The 18,492-nt window shown below is 42.5% G+C and overlaps 2 protein-coding genes across 4 annotated transcripts in view; one reads left to right on the plus strand and one right to left on the minus strand.

Annotated features, from left to right (window-relative positions):
* The window catches only part of LOC309677144 (UPF0461 protein C5orf24 homolog), a 19,500-nt gene extending 1,827 nt beyond the window's left edge, over nt 1-17,673 (plus strand). Inside the window, exons 2-3 of one of the 3 annotated variants that reach the window (XM_082489877.1) lie at nt 12,964-13,393; nt 15,283-17,673. In XM_082489877.1, coding sequence (XP_082346003.1) covers nt 12,967-13,393; nt 15,283-15,323 — 468 coding nt within the window. In that variant the 5' untranslated portion in view covers nt 12,964-12,966 and the 3' untranslated portion in view covers nt 15,324-17,673. Of the gene's footprint in view, nt 1-4,153; nt 4,286-12,963; nt 14,364-15,282 lie in introns of those variants that run through there. The other 2 variants (XM_082489876.1, XM_082489875.1) reach the window with 2 other exon arrangements.
* The window catches only part of SAR1B (secretion associated Ras related GTPase 1B), a 186,680-nt gene that overhangs the window by 77,056 nt on the left and 91,132 nt on the right, over nt 1-18,492 (minus strand). The gene's annotated exons all lie outside the window — the stretch shown is intronic.

Consider the following 18,492-nt stretch of genomic DNA (forward strand, 5'->3'; position numbering starts at 1 on the left):
GTTTTCCATGGTGATCTCCACCACAGCCTGAGGTCCTGGCCCCTAGCAGGTCTGCATCAGCACATCAGGCTATTCTCTGTATGCACCAGTGGGCAAATGGGCAGAGGTTTTGCTCTGTCCTAGCCAGAAAAATGGGAAATGAGGATGAAATTCAATGCTCTGAGCTTAAGACCCACTGTACATGTTAGTCTTTATGCTGTAAAAATTTAACCAAAATCTAGAGTGTAGATCACAGGACAGCATGTTCTGTAGCTGTGGCCTGTCCTGGCTGCTTGAGATTTTACTTGTACAATTCATGCATTGCACTTTATTTAATGTGCATTTGGCTGCTAATTGAATAAATGATTCTGAGGCTCAAATTGCCATCTGTAGGAGCTTTACTCACTCAAGTCTTCCAAGTGGAAGGCAAAAAAATAATGATCTTTAAGCAAAGCTTTTCTAAAATTCTGCAATTGTAATAGCCCAATATATAACAAACACAAAGGCTGGATTTGGGATCTTCCTAAAATAATAAGTAAAAGAATGCCAGAGTCTCAGGGAGAGAGAATGCACTTTGGTATTTCAGTCCTTCAGACATGTAAACATGCATAATAAATGGCTGTTACCTCAGCGAAACTAGCAACAGGGTTAGAGAGGCAGGTACGTTTATTTGTGAGAATGGAGCCTTGTGTAGCTTGCCAAAATTAATTTTTAATTTTCTGCCATGGACACGTACTAGGATGCTGTGTTGCTGAACACTTCTATTAAGAAAGCCTTTGCTGAAGGCCTCTATTAAGAGAGCATATTCTAAATTTGCCTGAATGCTCTTAAATCGGCTGATGAGTTTCTTCTCAGTAAACGTTGGTGTAAAACCAGCCCTTGCCACAAGCCTGCTCACAGCAAGTTACGCGTGAAGGTCGTGCACGGCCCCCTCGCTGTATCCAAGCGTGAGCGCCAGGCCCTGCCTGCGCGTTCTGGCCTCCTCCTCACGTGACGCTACAGGAATGCACTTTCCTTTGATTATTTTTCTTGACCCAGATCTCTTCCAAATATGGTCTCAGCTTAAACAAGTTTGTGTTCTTAGAGCTCGGGCATTTGCAGAAGAAATTCTGGCTTCCAGCTAACTGTGGCTCTATGGGGGGAGTAGAGGCAGAGAGCAACCTAAAAATGTAAAGATAAAAGGCGCACAGCTGGACTCAAATTTGTCCCAAAATGTACATTTTGTAAAATGTTTATACAATGCTAGGCAGGAAGATTTGTTTTCATAATTTTAGCTACAGTGGAAACAATTGTTTTTAAATAAATGACCATTAGTCTGAGTGATCGCCACGCAAACATTGCTTCTCTGAGACTTCTCATCTGAAACAGATTTAAATATTTTTCTTTAGTCAGACTGAGATACAAAATTGTCAAGCTGACCAGCATAAGCAGAGGTAAATTAATTAGTATCTCAGACCTAAGTAGTTCTAGTGAGCTAAGAAATTATTAATAACCCACTGTAGAGTGAGCATATGATTCTTAAGTTATTTTATACTTTGCCCATTTGAAGTACAAAGTTTATCATCACAAACATGTTTCTCAGAACAATAAATACCACTGGGCAACTGTTCTGAAACTAACTGCTGAGCAAAGAAAACGTTGCACTAAATGAAAATTCTTTATCTTAACTAAAACCTGTATTTCCTCTGCCTGTGCATGTTAGCAAGCAAGTGAATTTGTAGAAATTATCAGCGCGAATAATTCATAGTTAAATAGACAGGAGGTTGTGGCAGTTACGGTACTGAATTCTCCCGGCTTACTCAGTGTGCTACCAGCGAGAAGCTCCTGCGTTAGGAGGAGGAACAACTTGTGCTTTTAGGCCCTTCCCCTCCTTGAAAATTTGGATCCACCGGTGAGATCTCCAGTGAGGGAGAAGGAGAATGGGACTCTGCGGTTCAGGTGTAGGGAGAGGCAGCATTTCATTGCATCTTTTACCTTAAAGATAATTAATGTAATCGCTTGCTACTGCTAGCGAGAGCAGTCCTTTAGAGAAAGAAAAGGAGGAAGCAGATTCACAACCTGAGTAACGGCCGTGCTTCAGGCCCTGGGAAGCTTTCACAAGCCCAATTTATCTTTTGTTTGGTTCCTGTTTTTATTAGCACAGTGTGCAGATGAGGAAACCAGACCCTGTTGCTACCAGATTAATCTTTGAGCACTGTGGCCAGCAGAGCTGGCTCATCTGGCGTGGGTTTGCCTGGAGCACAATACAGAGCAGTCACACAGACCCAGCGCCCTCACGGAGGCACGTCCAGCTCCAAGGTCAGACATTTAGATCTCGCTCTGCCAGTCTGCCGGCGATAGCCTCAACAACGGCCCGATTCAGGTTTCACAGCTTCTTGGGATGGAACCTTTCACTGCTTCAGATTACAAGTTCACTCCTCTCTATTATCTGACTGCTTCTGCATTCTGTTGAGATGATGATTTCTTCTAGATAAATGATGAATCTGAGGCAGGCCTGGCTTCCACCACCTTCCAGGCTAAGATACTAGAAGGAAAATAACAGGATACCAAACAAGTATCGAACTCTACCACTTTTGATTGGCAGCGGCATTTCCAACGAGTTAAAAACAGCAGAAAGATGAGGTTCGTAAATAAACTGAATCATTTGCTAAATTAAGCTAAATAAATGCTGCTTTCCCCTGCTGCTTTCTTATATTGCAAGTGAGGATGCCTGCATGCATTAAAGAAGCACTGGCAAAAAAATGAACCATCATCTTGGCAGGATGTTTCACAGCAATTTTTGGCCTGAAGAGTTCCAAGTATCATAGAAATGGAATAGCACAGGGTTGGAGTACAGCAGTCAGCTCCCCAAACAACAGCAGGAGAGGAAAATATTTAGAAAAACAGAATTAGCCATTTGTAAAAGCTGGAGGTTCTTTTTAGCTTGGTCGTTCTTACTTGTATTTTCTAAGACCTGGTCTGAATAACGCAGAACATCTTTCAGGCTCTTTCAGATGTCAGTCATTTAAGGACTTATATGCTCATTTAGACCCTGTGATTTGAAGGTGTATGTATACCAATGGCCCAAGGGTGCTAACAGAGGGCAGGAAGGCTTGGATGAGTATATGGTGGCATTGATGCTGTTACAGTCATTAACAAATGTGGATAAAACAAATCTGTTGGTCATAGCCCTCCACAAAGCAGGCTGTCACATTGTGTCACTACAGTTGACCTTGATGAAAAAAGGTCAGAATTGTGAAAAGCACTGCACACTTAAAATTCCTGTTTCTATGGGATATCTTTGGAAATAGTTGAAGTTGCTGTTCCCACTCAAAGCCTTTTTTTTTTTTATAGTTAATTGCCATTGCAATACCTGCGCTCTTAGTAAACCCTTAGAATGCAGATGGATGGAGTAGGGCAAAATCTTTAATATAATCAACAGTACTTCATTGGAGCCGCTGCTGTAAGACACCAGTGGCTAATGGTACATGAACTTGACCCTGTATGAGTTACCTTGGAAATGGCTGCTGTCTTCATTGCAAAAGAGAACTAACCTAATGCATTATTGTAATACAGTTCTAAAGCTTGATTCTTCTGTAATGGGTTGCAGCATGTGTACTTTCAGGATAGAAAAGTATCATATTCCTCCATCCAAATGAAAGTAATGGAAACACGGGGCGTTTTCATGCACATGCTTAGCTCTTTACAAAATTTCTAAGATGGGGGTGTGTTCTGGAGTTTATTTTGCTGTACAATGAACTGGTGATTTATCCTTCGGAGCCAGATGCAAAGCAGAATGAGAATACTGCTACTGCTGAGGTGGAGAACGGGAATGATGTCCCTGTGCTGGCCCTGCTGCTCAGCAACCCCCTCCCCTGTTCCCCTGCCCTGTCACGGAGGCCCAGGGCTGTGGGGATCGCTCGCCCGTGTGTCCTTCTGGCCAGCCTCCGTGCCTGCCAGGCGGCCCTGCCGTATCTTACGTGGGGAAGCAAGCCGCCGGCAGGCAGGCTGGCCTCACCTCGGCCCTCATGTCTCCGTGCGCGCCTCGCACCTCAGCCGCCTTCCCGCCGCCTACCCGCCCGCCGGACAAAATGGCGGCGGTGAGCGCCTCAGAGAGGCGGGAGGAGCCCCCCCGACGGCCCCGCCCCGCGCACGCTCGCTGCGCGCCCCCGCGGCGCGGCCCCGCTCGGGAGCGCGCCCCGCCCTCCCGCCCGCGCCCGCCGCAGCGCCGCTCCCTGCAGCCGCCCGGCGGGGTGTGGGGGAGGCGGCTGCTCATTCCCGCCCGCCCGCCTGTCCGCCGCGCTGCAGGCCGCCCCGATCCCCTCAGGTAGGTGCGGGTCGGGCCTGCGTCCCCCGGCCCCTTCTCCGCGCGGTGGGAGGCTGCGGGCGGGCAAGATGGAGACGCGGCCGGCGGGGGAGGGGAGCGGAGCGGAGCGCAGCTCCGCTCCGCTCCCCTCCCCCGCCGGCCGCGTCCAGCCTTGCCGCTGAGGGGGATCCTCCGGTCTCCTCACGGGGGAAACCGCCTGCGCGCTGTTTGGAGGCGCGGGAGCGGAGCTGCGCCATCGCCGCCCCGTCCCGCTGTCCGCCCCGGCCCGGGGAGGGGGGAGGAGGCCGCACCCTGGGCCGTGGAGGAGGGTGGGGGTATGTGTGTGTGTGTGTGTTGGGTTGGGCCCTGTTTTTTGCCACCCACGCAAGACAGGTGACATGCGAGGCGACCCCCATCCTCGCCTGGCCCGCTGGCGCTGGTGGCAACCCCTTTGTCCCCTCAGCTGGCCCTTGGCCTCTTCAGGTGGAGCTGGGCCCTCCTGCTGCGTCCCAGCCCGGCCTCTCCGCTGTGCTTGGAAATTAGTAATTCCCTTCAGCACCCACAGCTCTCCTGCGTGGGGATGGTGTATATGCAGTGCTTTTACTTAGGGGATATTTCTATTGGCGTGTGGGATCTTAATGCACGCATACAGTCCATGGATGTATTTCCAAGTAGCGAATGCCTTCGTTCACCTGCATGTCAGGGTGTCTGGATACCCTCTGATATGTTCCTTCGGTGCCACTTTGTGTTCTAGCATAAGGCACGTGAATGGTGTATGTTCTTGCAGATAGTTACAGATAGTTTAGTACATCCTTATTTGTGCATAGCCCTTCTGGGGTAATTAATTAGTGAGTAGTTGCACCTTTAATTTGCATGCGTTTCTCTCTGGATATCTCTTCAGAGAAAGTAACAGTTATTTTGATCCGCGTGGTTTTTGTTTTTGTGAAATGAAAGAGTAGGAAGAACACTCGGTTATTATATTAAATTGCAGTTTATGTCAGTCTTCAGATGCCACAGTTTCTCTTACAACTTATTTTTTTATCTGTATCCTTCAGATTTTAGATGCAACTTTAAAAAAAAGTCCCGCGTGTTTGTCCATTGACCATTGTTGAGCAGATTCAACAAGTGGACTTTGTCTTTCTGCAGTCTAGCATTAAGTACGCTGCAGTGGCTGTCTTTGGGTGTGTTGACAAGTGTCCGGAGCCTTTCACACTAGTCCTGTCGCAGGGAAACACTGTGGAAGTGCACATCAGGAAGGAGATGTTTGATCCATCTCTTAAACTTCAAAATCTTTTAGTGGGAGGAGGGGGAGAGGGTAGGTGAGAACACCCACTGAGATGAATGAGCACCTCTTACCTCTGGGAGCTATTGTTCTAGATTACAGCGAGGTCTGTTCCCTGGGGAGAAGAGCGGGTGGGCGAGAACACCCATGGAGATGAATAAGCACCTCCAGCTCCTCAAAGCTGTTGTTCTAGGCTATGGCGAGGTCCGTTCCTGTTTACCTGGGAATAGCTCCTTTAGGTGAAAGAACAATTTCACAAACACTAATAATCCTTTCTTTATAAAGATCTACCTCTACCTCTACCTGCTCCGTCATTCACATGCATATTTGGGTTGCCTTGAAGTTTGGTAATTACAGAACCACAGAGTAATCAGGGTGCAGTTTCACAACCTTACTCTTCTAAGCCAGTCTCTCTGGCCTGATGGATGCCTTGATTCTGTGCTGCCACATCCCCAGCTGTGGGGGTTTTCCCCAACCTCCATTTCCTCTGCTGCGTTTGGGACTTGTCATACCCTTCATTCAGGTCTTCTGAATCTGTTGTCAAAGTCATCTTTTTGAGGTCTGGTTAGTTTTTTAAGTAACTGTGACCGTGAGTGAGTGGATCAGTGGCAGCCGGTGGGTCGCGCAGCTTAGGCTGACTTGGGACCTCAGTCTGTCCCTTTGCTTCTAACGGGAATGTGTGTTTCTGTTCCGCTCTTGCCTCAATGCCAGCCAACTATTGCCTTTGCTTTCTTGTTGGATTAGTTTTCACCTGGGTCAGATCCCCGGTATTGGTTTGTCTTGCACAATAGTTAGTGTTGGCAAGAGTGGGAATGTGGGAGAAGAGGAAAGGACAAGATTGTCCTGTTCAGTAAAAATGCGGATTGAGAGTGGTTTCTATTGATTATGAAACCAAACTGTCAATTGTGTCAGTGTAACTGGAGGTACACAGTTAATTAAGTCATTCACATGATCTTCCGTAATTTTTGTGAAGCTATCTTAACCCTTTCGGGTGTCCTGTTTCTCATCATCACACGGTTATATGGTCTTAATTTTGAGGTGGGAAGAAGTCAGCTGACATTCTTACTGATGTTAGTAGCATCTAGTAATACTCTGCCCTTGGATATGACTGACGTTTTTTAAGGTTAGAAAGCCTAACAATTACTTGTTTGCCTGGTTTTGCAATCAAATCATGAATGATCCCTGAAAGTTCACAGTTTGCTTGACACTTAGCCTAGCTAGTGCCTGACAACATCTAATCTTCGTGAGCGCAGCGCGGATCTTTGTCCTTAATACAAAGCTGGGGCTTAGGCTTTGGAGAGCACTGTTTCTTCAGGGGTGTCTGAGTCAAAAGACTTGAACTCCTGGAGGCATGGGGGTGCACCCAGGTGGCAGCTGTCTAGTAAGGACCAGGAGTCACAGCCCCCTTTCAAGGGAAGGCTCCCCCTCCGCCTGGCACGTCTGGGGAAGAGGAATGTGAAGGGGGTGGGTATATCAACTCCAAATAACTCTTCCCTTAACTTCCATTGCATAAGAAAATGACCCTGGGTTACCGGGGGGAGGACTGTACTTGTAAGTTCTTGTATTGCTTGGGGAACTCTTAATTTCTGAGTCTTTTTGCACTAAGGATAATTGAGAAATAAACTGTTTTCAAAATTATGTTGTCTCCTCAATTTGTAGTCTCGTGTTGTCATGTAGTACCTCTAGAGTGTCAGTGCTGTAAAGAAATTGTTTCTTTTATTTTGTGTGTTTATATTTAATATAGTGTGCCTAGTGTCAAATGATGAGAAAAAAACATATTATGCAATCAAATGCGGAAAGTGCTTCATAAGCACAGTTTGGAGAAACTGGTTATCTAGATTCAGGAATAGATTAGATTTCAAATGTAGGTTCAGGTCTTGCAGTGTATGTTGTGCCACTGGTAGGATTTCATACTTAGTATTTTCAAATATTTACATTTATGGGAATACTCAAGGTAAGGTGCAACATTGTGAAAACAAGCAGTTACAGGTTTTTAAAAATTGGGTAAGGCCCTACTTTAGCAAGAGTTAACATGTAGAAAAGGAGCTAACAATAAAAGGGACACTTGAAAAAAATTTAAATTGATATAAGTCATTCTTTTAACTGAGTGATGAAAGTATTTCTCACACCCGCTAACCTAAGAGGGAAGAGCAGAACCAATGCCATATCTCTGTTGCAATCTTGAAAGGGAAAATATTGCTGCTGCTTCTTAAATTCCCCCCTGCAAAGAAAATGAGCCCGCTTTGGCGTTCCCCAGGGCCTGCAGCCCCTGGGCTGTCGTACGTGGTATAGAGTGTTCTTTATGCAGAGATCTTGAACAGAGCTGGTCCTGTGCTCTGCTCCGGCGGTTTTAATTGGTAGAAGTGACGTCCAGAGTACTAGTGCAGAAATAATACTTGTAGCTGCTTGTGTTTTTAAGTACTATGTCTTATACTTTGTATGTATTGGCTGTAAGTGAGGTTGGACGATGATGAAAATGTACTGCTGCAGCCCCCTACAGCTCCGTCAATACTGTTGAAATCATTACAATCTTGGCAGTGGAAAACTTCAGGAAAATGAGTGGGTTTTATATACTAACTCTCATTAAAAGCAAGATTGTTCCTGTTGACAATAGGAGTTTACCTTTCCCAGTATTTGTCATTTGAAAAGCTGTAGTATAGATGTACTTCCAGTTTTGTTCATTTTTGTTCCAATTGAAGCGTCTTTTACCATAAGTCAAAAGCACTTGCTGAGTCAGGTCTGTTCCGGTGCTAACCAGGCTGTAGTCACAGAAAGCAGGCTGGGGTGGGTGAGACCAGAGCCTGCTTCTTAGGTTGGAACTGATTATTCTGCTTAATGCAGATAATGGGTCACAGGTCCAGTAGTCAGTATAAAATATTTAATGAGCAAGTGCCTGTTCGAGGAGGCTTGCGTACTTTCTCTGCTCATCAAAGTTTCCATTTTTTTCTATGCTGGCAGCTAAATTCTGCCCGTGAAGGAGGTGAAGGGCGTGATGTTTGAAAGCTAAAGGCAGCATCGTGTCATAACCCAAGAGGGTGTTTTTATGTAATGAAATGAAGAAAAATGAATGGGGATTTTCTGCATAGTTTCAAGCCTAGAGGGAGATGGGCCATACCAGTAACAGAAGCTTTAGCAGTTGTCAGCTAGAACTGTGCAGTATGTTAACATGTATTTAGGGATACAAGGATACACTCGTTCTGTCTGTCCAAAACCTGTAATATCACTGGAGTTAGCTGAAATTTCTTAAGGTTCTTGCTGCATCTGTATGGCCTATAATATGCTTTCTGTTTCATCTCCCAGCAGAAGAAAGCAAACAGTATCAAGCTTGACTGTGAAATACAAAAAAAAAATCTTAATGGCAGCCTCGTACGTCATGTATTGACCGATCAGCAGCCTGGCTGTCATCTGGGCAAAACAAAACTTCAAACTCACCTCACCAGTGCTAAAGCAGGTTAGCTTGGCAGGTACTCAGGAGAGCGGCAGTGCAGCTATACTTTAAAAAGAGGGGTCGTTACCACGTCCAGAAATCCCCCTGCAGCAAAGATATGTGGGTCCCAGATGGATGGTCCTGTTTGTTTCTTTATTTCTAGCAGCAGCGGAGCTTCTGTGCTTCGTTGCACAGGAAGCTCTAATGCTGCCTCTCTTTTCCCAAAGCTGGCTTATCCAGTTGTCTCCTCCCTTCCCCAGCATTTGTATAGAAATAAATTACCAGATAGAAAAGGATCCATGCAGGAAATCCTCTGCAGCCACTTTCCAGTAAAAATCTTTTTGAAATACGACTAAATTTCGTTACTACAATGCCTCATCTTAACTGTTTGTTTACACATTCAACCAGTCAGTTGAATCAGTTTAAAAAAATATTTAAGTAAACTGTTGCAAATATTTTTTATGTGTTTATTTACAGGTTTAAAACAAGAAAGTTCTATTTTGCTGGCAACTTTTCTGGCCAGTTTTATTTAAGAATGCTTGCACACAAAGTTGTATGTGTTTGGCTATACAATTTAGCTAGAGTGTGATTTTTAAATTGGCATAGCTTTGCATTTTATACCAATTCTCATTTATACTGTACATCTCCCTGCCAGGAAACCTGCTTCCACTCTACAGATAGACTCACTACATTCTTTTATTCCCCACTGTAATGTGAATGAAGTAAAATTGTGCCGGAGATGTCCATGTTAGGGTAATTAAGCTTGATTACAGATTTCCTTTTTTAAACTTTTCAAAAAAAATCTTAAATCGTAAACCACAGAATACAAACCTTGGCTACTACTTGAAATTTTCATGGTTTGATGAAAAGTGGTGCAGAGAGGCAGGGGGAAGGATTAAAAAAAAAACCCATTGGCAGTCTTCCACCAAGATTGCGGGTTTTTTTAAGCTTCCTCTTGTAAGAAATTTTAAACAGTTACTGATTTGTACGTCTTTCTTCTGTCATCAATTAGAGTGATACTGGCTGTTGCCAGATGGAAGGTAAACTAGCATTAGCCAGGTTTTGTATGTAAAGTTAGTGTTTGTCGAGAGCTCTCAGGGATATTGCAGTAGACACAAACCACATGCATATGGCGATGAAGCTGCAACATGTGCCAGTTACAGCAGGATATATTCACTGTCTAGGAGTACCTACAGTGGTTCTCCCCAGGAAAGATAGATGGTGTCTGTAGGAAAAATACCCCTGACTTTAAAGAGGAGAAAAAGCAGAGAATAAGAATGTAACATAGGAAGGAGTCTGAGCAGTGATTGGTCTCCTGAGAACTACCAGGGGCCCCCACTTTATTCAGTGCCTTCTCCCTGCTCTGGAGTGTTCCTCAGATGCTGGGCAGCTGAACTGATCCTTCTTTGTGGCAGTCGAGCTTGGAGCGGCTTGCTTTTTGGGGCTGAAGCCAGTATTCCTGCGTTTAAAGTGAGCACAGAGACAAGAATGCTGCTAACCGCTCCAAGTATCCTCTAGTGTATCAACAAACAGATGAATAGCCTTTCAGAGCCGCTGGGCTTACTCTCTCAGCAGTAGAAGTACATTATCAGAACCCTTCTGTTTGCAATCATGTATCATGAAAAATCTCAGGTATTTTTTGTGATATCAGGGACCTTATTCTAGTGGGGTTAGAGGAAGGTAACATTTTTTTTCTGCTGATTCCAGAAAACTTTAAGCTTCCTTTTTATTGCTGCACAGAAAAGTCTGTCTGGTCTCTTGACCTGTAGCTTACTTCCTTTGTTCTTTGCTAAGTGCAGGCTTGCTAATTATTCTTAGTTGTTTCATTTGCTAGTCAACACCTGCAATAACAGTGGTTTCACGTTTGTTCCGCTTTACCCCATTCAACACACTGGAATTGTAGCACTCAGACAATCTCTGCTGGAACTATCTAATATCTAAACTGTATTACTATCATAATTTCACTGTTTGACATAAAACCATATTCATATATTTGCACAAGAGTAATGCACACATGGTAATGCGCATTTGACAAGCCAAGGTAAATTGGGTGTTACAGCAGGGAGTCAGAAGAAAAGGGCACAGGGATTTACTCCTGGGTAAATAGACCGTCTCTGCTGTACGCTTTCTCTCTGGCTGGGAGGAGACATTCATAACTGCCAAACAAATTCAGTAATCAATGGTAGAATTTAAATTGGGATGCTGTAGGTGATACTCCAGAGCTACTGCAGGGAAAATACAATAAATCTTCCAGACCTTATCTACTAGAGAAATTTACCGCAGGAAGAAATATTTGGTGTCCTAAGCATGACTGTAGGGCGCAGAAGTACTCTGATGTGCCAGATATTGATTGGCTTAATCTTGTTTTCAGTGTGGCTAAATATTATTATCTTAAACTGAGTATTTGCAGCTCATTAAGTTGTAGAACTGATACAGTTGAATGAGTGAAAACACCATCGTGTTGCTCCTTGAGCGCTTACTGGCTTCTTATGCTATTGCCACTATTAAGAGATCTGAGGCAGTACCTGTGCAGTTGGTATTTAGAAGCATCAACAGTAAAAAAGTTTTAGAATACCAGTAATATTGTTAATTGTTGTGATTCTACCCTAGTACCTGTGCTGCAGGGATTTGATATGATGGATATAAGCATAACCAATTTACTTAGAAATAGTTGCTTGTGATTTTGACAGTGACCATATGTGGCTTCTAGCAGCTGGACATCAGTTTGTCCATTGGAACTGAGGTTAGCCTGCAGTAACATGCGGGTGAGAGTCACCCTTCTACCATCCAGAAGATAGGGCTTTAGCACAGAATGATAGAATGGTTTGGATTGGAAGGGACCTTAAAGATCATCTCGTTCCAGCCACCTTGCCCTGGGCAGGGACACCTCCCACCAGCCCAGGTTGCTCCAAGCCCCGTCCAACCTGCCCTTGAACACCTCCGGGGATGGGGCAGCCACAGCTTCTTGGGGCAACCTGCGCCAGGGGCTCACCGCCCTCACAGGAAAGAATTTCTTCCTCATATCTCATCTCAATCTCCCCTCTTTCAGTGTAAAACTGTTCCCCCTCATCCCATTTCTCCCCTCCCTGATCAAGAGTCCTTCCCCAGCTCTCCTGGAGCGCCTTTAGGCACTGGAAGGGGCTCTGAGGTCTCCCCGGAGCCTTCTCTTCTCCAGGCTGAACCCCCCCAACTCTCCCAGCCTGTCCTCCCAGCAGAGGGGCTCCAGCCCTCCCAGCATCTCCGGGGCCTCCTCTGGCCCCACTCCAACAGCTCCGTGTCCTTCTGCTGTGGGGACCCCCCGAGCTGGAGGCAGCACTGCGGGGGGGTCTCCCCAGAGCAGAGCGCAGCAGAAGGGCACAATCCCCCCCTCTCCCTGCTGGCCACGCTGCGGGGGATGCAGCCCAGGGGGTGGGGGGCTTTCTGGGCTGCCAGCGCACATTGCCAGCTCATGGGGAGCTTCTCATCCACCAACACCCCCAAGTCCTTCTCCCCATGGCTGCTCTCCATCTATTCTCCATGCAGCCTGGATTTGTGCTTGGGATTGCCCCAACCCTGACCTTGTTGCTGTCTGGGGTTAAACCATGACAGCTACTGCATTTGTCAGGTACAATTTGCCCTTAGGGAAGAGAGGAGATTCAGTTAGAAAGGTTTTAAAATTGTAGTGGGTGAGCGGATGTTGTATATCTTGTTTGCTGAAATGCTTTTGTGCAGTTCTTTAACTACTCTTCCCTAATTATACCTACCTGAATAATACATGGTTTAAATTGTCATTTTTAACTATGCGTAAAGGTTACCATGCAAAACCTCAAGTGAAAGTGCAATAAAACTCATTTTAAAAAGTAATTTACTGACATAAATACTGTTTACTAAAAATAGACAAAGTAGTTTGGACTAATTTTAAGAAACAGAGGTAGCTTTTGAAAGATTCTTACTTGTGGAATGCTGTAGTATTATATATTGATACATATTTGTCTCTCTTATTTTTGGTAGAAAATGATGCACCCTGTTGCCAGCAGTAATACAGCTTTCTGTGGGACTGGCAAGAGTTCTTGCCTTAACGAAGACAATGTGAGATCTGCCGATCAGTTTGACTTGTATGCCACGCAGCAAAGTAAATACAGCCACGCAGTCAGCCACAAACCAATTGCGTGCCAGAGACAAGATGCGTTGAACGAATCACACTTGCAGACCACAAGTGGCAGGAATATAGAGACAAAAGATGAACTAAAGAAAAAGAAAAACCTCAACCGATCTGGTAAACGTGGAAGGCCATCAGGGACCACAAAATCAGCAGGGTACCGAACCAGCACAGGTCGACCCCTGGGGACCACCAAAGCAGCTGGATTTAAGACAAGTCCAGGCAGACCCTTGGGTACAACTAAAGCAGCAGGATACAAAGTCAGCCCAGGCAGACCTCCAGGTAGCATTAAAGCTCTATCACGGCTTGCAAATCTAAGTTATACTTGTGGCAGTGCAGCTTTTCCCTACCCTATGGTGCATAACAGAGGAGTACATGCTGCTGGTGAAACCAGTAGCAAAATGAAACAGCCTAATGAATGAAAGGGGGGAATTAGTAACTCCTTACTAATCTGCTTTACTCTGAATTTTGGCATGTTTCTTGCATTTTGTTGTAGTGTTTGCCTAAGTCTGAGTTTCTAGATTTTATTTTTATTCAAATAATGACATAGCCTATGAGTGCAATTCAGTAACTTAAAGCAATGTTGAGAAGGCGCTGGTTTAAAGGGGGTTTTGTTGGTTTTAAGTCATAATTTATAAGCAAGTCTGAAGTGTTGCATATGCCTTGGTGTCGATACTTATGTAATGTCCATGTCCCTAGTTTTACATTCAATTTCTGGTAAATCTAGTTGTATGGTTATGCATTAAATAATTGAAATAAGGAGGACAGAATGAGCTGGCTGTTGGTTCATGGTGTGGCCTACCCCACAATAAGGAACTTAGCCAGATGAGTTATTACTTGATAAGAAAAATTGACAAAGAAAGCTGCAAGCTACCTTTTTTCACTTCTGCGGGAGCTTCTACAGACCTCAAATAGATACTTAAAAAAAAAAAAAAAACAAACAAAAAAACCCAACCTTTTTTCTAAAGTGCTGATTTCAGGTGTCTCTTGTTTCTGGAGTTGTAGCAGTAAGACAATTTCAACTAATACTCCAAAAATATTTTTGAAAATATTAAAGGAAACTGAGCATTTGTACAGCACATCACAGCTTCACAGCGCCTTATTAATACAAGCTAATTTGCCTTTAGGTGATAGCTGTTCTTTTCGTTATGCTGTTACAGGATTCTGCTCTGTAATTTTGAAATGCCTAATAGTACATATACCAAACCACAAATAATTCTTTGAAATTTGAAATATTTTATAAGAAATTAAGTACTGTTCATTCAAGTTACACACTTGGTTAATATTAAACAGTATGTTCTTAAATCTGTAAATAGCTATTTACGCTGTTTTTTGCCTTTAAAATCTGTGCTTAGGTGGCGACAGTTTAATAGCTTTTAAAGTATTAATCTATAATGTTTACAAATTAAACTTTTTAAATAGACACTGTTGCCAAGTTTTCAGACTTAGTTTTGCCAGATATTCCTGGAAATACAGTTATTTCGTTGTTTGACACTTATACTATATTTAAGTTATGGAAGCTTATATATCTACCAAAGGACACCATTTTCATGATTTATAAAAGCAAACTGTATAGCTGATGCAAACAGGATGCAGTTTACTGCACTGCTAGTCCCCAGATATAAAGTAATTCATCTATGCATGCAAGCTGAAAAAAAACCTTGTTGGTTAACTATAAATACCTTTCTTGACTCAAACTAAAACCTTCCCTCCTTCCAGAAGAAATGTTCCATTTTTCAGCTGGGTGTGTTTAATTTTTTTTTTTAAGTGTGAGAGAGTGTGTGCGTGTGTGTGTAAAATACTTTAATCTAGACTTCAAAAAAATCAATCATCAATGTTGCATATTGTTTGTTCTAAATTTATTTTACTGGAATTAAAGCTTTTTTTTTTTAATCTGGAAGAAAGTTTACGTTTAAGTTGTTTCACGTATAATATGACATTTTGATAAATTTGTAGCTCCAAAAATGTGGGGAGGGGGAATATATAGAGTTCGCAGATTTGGGGGAGCAGAAAAATTTGGGTTAATTGAGCCTGTGCTGAATGAGTAATGATGCTGATAATTTTTGTTAACATAAATGCTATTCTGGCCTGCTGTCATTTTGATGAGAACTCTTGATTTCAGTGATGACAACTTAAGAAACAGATGTCATGTTTCATACCTTTTTTATCAGGAAAAAAGCAGCAAGCCTTCAGGTGTTCCAGTGATGCCTAACACATATTGAGCTGGACTTTATGCTGTACTTTACAATAGGTGTGTTGAATTGTTTTGGGGGAACTGTGTATGCACTGGCAACTCAGACAATGAACCTCAACTGTACTGGATGGCTCCTTAGTCGATAGATGAACTAATGGCAGCTAAACTGCTACTAAAAATAGTTTCTTCATGCTGAAGCTATGAAATCCAGTTATACGTTCTGTTCCTCAACAAACTCGCAAGTCTGAAATTTAGCAATCTTTCTCAGAACGATGTAACTTCTGACACATGCAAAATGCTAACGTGAGTTAATTCACCCTCAGGATCTGTGTTGTATTGGCTGTTTTTAATCAGATGATTTTTCAACAAAAGACTGCTTTAAGTTCTTTCTGAACTCAGCTGGGAAAGCAGTCCTCTTCAGCTGAATGTAGTAACTGCAGGAGTGTCACACCTCGCTGACAAGGAACGTGTTGCATGTCACCACTGTACCTTGGAGAAACTCCACTTCTTACCTCCTCCTCTTTATCCTGTTTGCTCCTGTTCCGTTTCTCACTTGTGCATCGACTCGATGGTGCTGTGCTGTGTGTCAGGAGATAATGCAGATGTATCGCTGTTCTGCTAGTATAATGAATTTTGTATTCAAGTATGCTGATGAAATAATGAAATCATCTAAGTAATTTCTGTTCATTACAGTGTTTATTAATTATAGCAGGTGGAATATAATCCCAGTAAAAAAAACAATTAACGTTGTCAATTGTGAAATGATGAGCATAAAGTAGGAAAGTGTTCAGAGAGTCTAATGGGCTGCTCGGCGCTCTAGATTTAGCAAGGAGACCGGAAGTGCACTGCTGGGCATTTGCGAATGCTGGTTTATTTTCTGTCTGACTGTAGTTCACTGGTGCCGTGCAGTGAGGAGAAGAAAAAAGAAGCTAAGAGATTCAAAGTCAACTTGAAACGGAATTTTCAAATACTTCTGCTTTTCCTATGTATAATCTGCAGAATACATTGTGCTTTTTTTCCACACTTTTCTTTCCGTGACAAACACTGAAACAGCATGTTAATGCCTAAACTTTATTAGTACCAATGGGAAAACTGGCTTTTTCCCCCCATAGTATAAAAACATTACTTGTAAGGTAAATTGCTTATTTTATATTATATATCATAATTCAACTATTCATAAGCTAGGATCACTGTTGTGTGTTAACACTGTTCAGAAGATCTAAATGTCAAGTTTGTTTTTTAATAATTCCTTTTAATTATCAAGTTTCTAACGTCTTATTTATACATAAATGAAATGTATTAGCTTGCTATTATTCCTTAATGATGCTATACAAGTTCACTGTTTAATATACATATAGTAACTACTATTCAGTTTCTGATTAAATTTACTTAAACTTTAAAACCAAATAATTTTGCTACTATAAAGTCTTGCACTGGACATATTCAAGATGCTAGCACCATATTTTGGCAGAAAAAAATCAGATACCATCAGAAGTGGCTGACTGATGTCAAAGAGTATTTTTAAAATCAGCAGTTAGCTTTGTCATTAAAGCAATGCTCTTTATAGCTTGGATTTAGTTTGACCTAATCAAAATAACTATGTATCAAGAGCCATTAAAGATCTCTGTTCTGAATGAATATATTTTAATTTTGTCTGAAAGATCTTAGAGTTCAGTCAGGACAAAACCAAGCCTTGTCAGTGAAAAGTGATGTGTCTGTGAAAAGAATTACTTGGAACTACAATACACAGAGTAATTCAGATGAGAATTTAACTCCCTCCCACAGTTTTGAAGAGCTTTAAAAGGCAGAGCAATGTGAAGTCATTTGTCCGATGGTTTCATTAGCTGTGACTCTGCTATTCTTTGTTGTATGTATAATAATGTTTCACGCTATCCTTAGAGTTGGCAGTTAAAACAGTTGATAACAATCATAAATACTTTGAACTGCAGACTTCATTTCTGACCACAAAAGAAGTTTATTCTTCTCTATTTTAATGCATATATTTTAACACTGCTTAAATATATTTATGACTTTAGTAGAGACTAGACCTTTCTCCTTGTGATTTCTTTTTTTTCCAAATAGATAAAGCTGTATTCTGAAATTTGAACCACTTTCTGATACTTCAATCTTTCATCAATTGCTTTTCCACAGGTTTAGTTTGGGGGAAACAGTAATCTGTTAAATAACTAGTATCAGCACCCCGTCCTCTGCTGTAAAAAGCCTGACTAGATACTGTGTATGTTTTTATGTCCATGAACTTGAGCTACTCGTGTGCAATTATGTGTATGGGAATGGAGTAGTGTTCATGATCTGTATTTACATCATCATATGGATGTATATTTATTAATAAAGTTAATACTTTAAAACCTAACAATTTTTTCTCTGGGCTTTTTTTTTAATATCTTTTAAATTCTGACTGCAGATGCCTACTGACAGCGTTACCAGACCAATGGCCTTAGGCCTTCTCGCTTGTAAATGGGAACGCTGTTCGTTCTCCCGACGGCTCAATCATAGTTAAGGGACTCGAACTGGCACTGAAATGTTTTGGTACACCTTGTACAGATTTCACTTAAAATCTGGTGGCTGGTTGTGTTTGTCCCTTGCCTCCCTGAAGTGTAACTGAATCTGACTGCAATACACTGTGTTCATGCCTGTGTGGACTTCAAAATGCATACAGGATTTGGGAGAGTTGGGAGGCCACTGTATTGTGCGATTTTTAAATTGCATAAATAAGCCCACCCTTCCAGCATACTTTGCTTTCTGAATTTCAGTATGAGATGTGCATTGCTTGTTACGGGCGAGTCCCATATATTTCAATTAAGGCAAAAGGCTTGCATGAATTCTCAGGTATCAGAAAATAGAGGAATGTTGCTTATTTTTAGTGACTTGAAAATGCTGCTACAGTAACTTAATTGTTCTTATCCTTTCACTCAAGCATAAGAAGAGTGGAGGAAAGGAGTTATAGCTGTGTACATATAAATAGTAAGCTGCTAACTTTTTTTCCTCTCTGGCACATGGAAATCAATTTGAGAGTAGTCATAAACTAAACTTCATGGAATGGTGGTCATTATTAATTATTCTGTGATTAATAAGATGTATTTATCCCTGTATTCTAGCAATATTCCAATTTATCTTTGTTGGTAACATGTTCTGCATACCACCCAATGCCTCTTCTTTTTTCTTCCCC

This window comes from Vanellus vanellus (genome assembly GCF_965231255.1).
Source record: "Vanellus vanellus genome assembly, chromosome: 13".
Classification (NCBI taxonomy): domain Eukaryota; kingdom Metazoa; phylum Chordata; class Aves; order Charadriiformes; family Charadriidae; genus Vanellus; species Vanellus vanellus.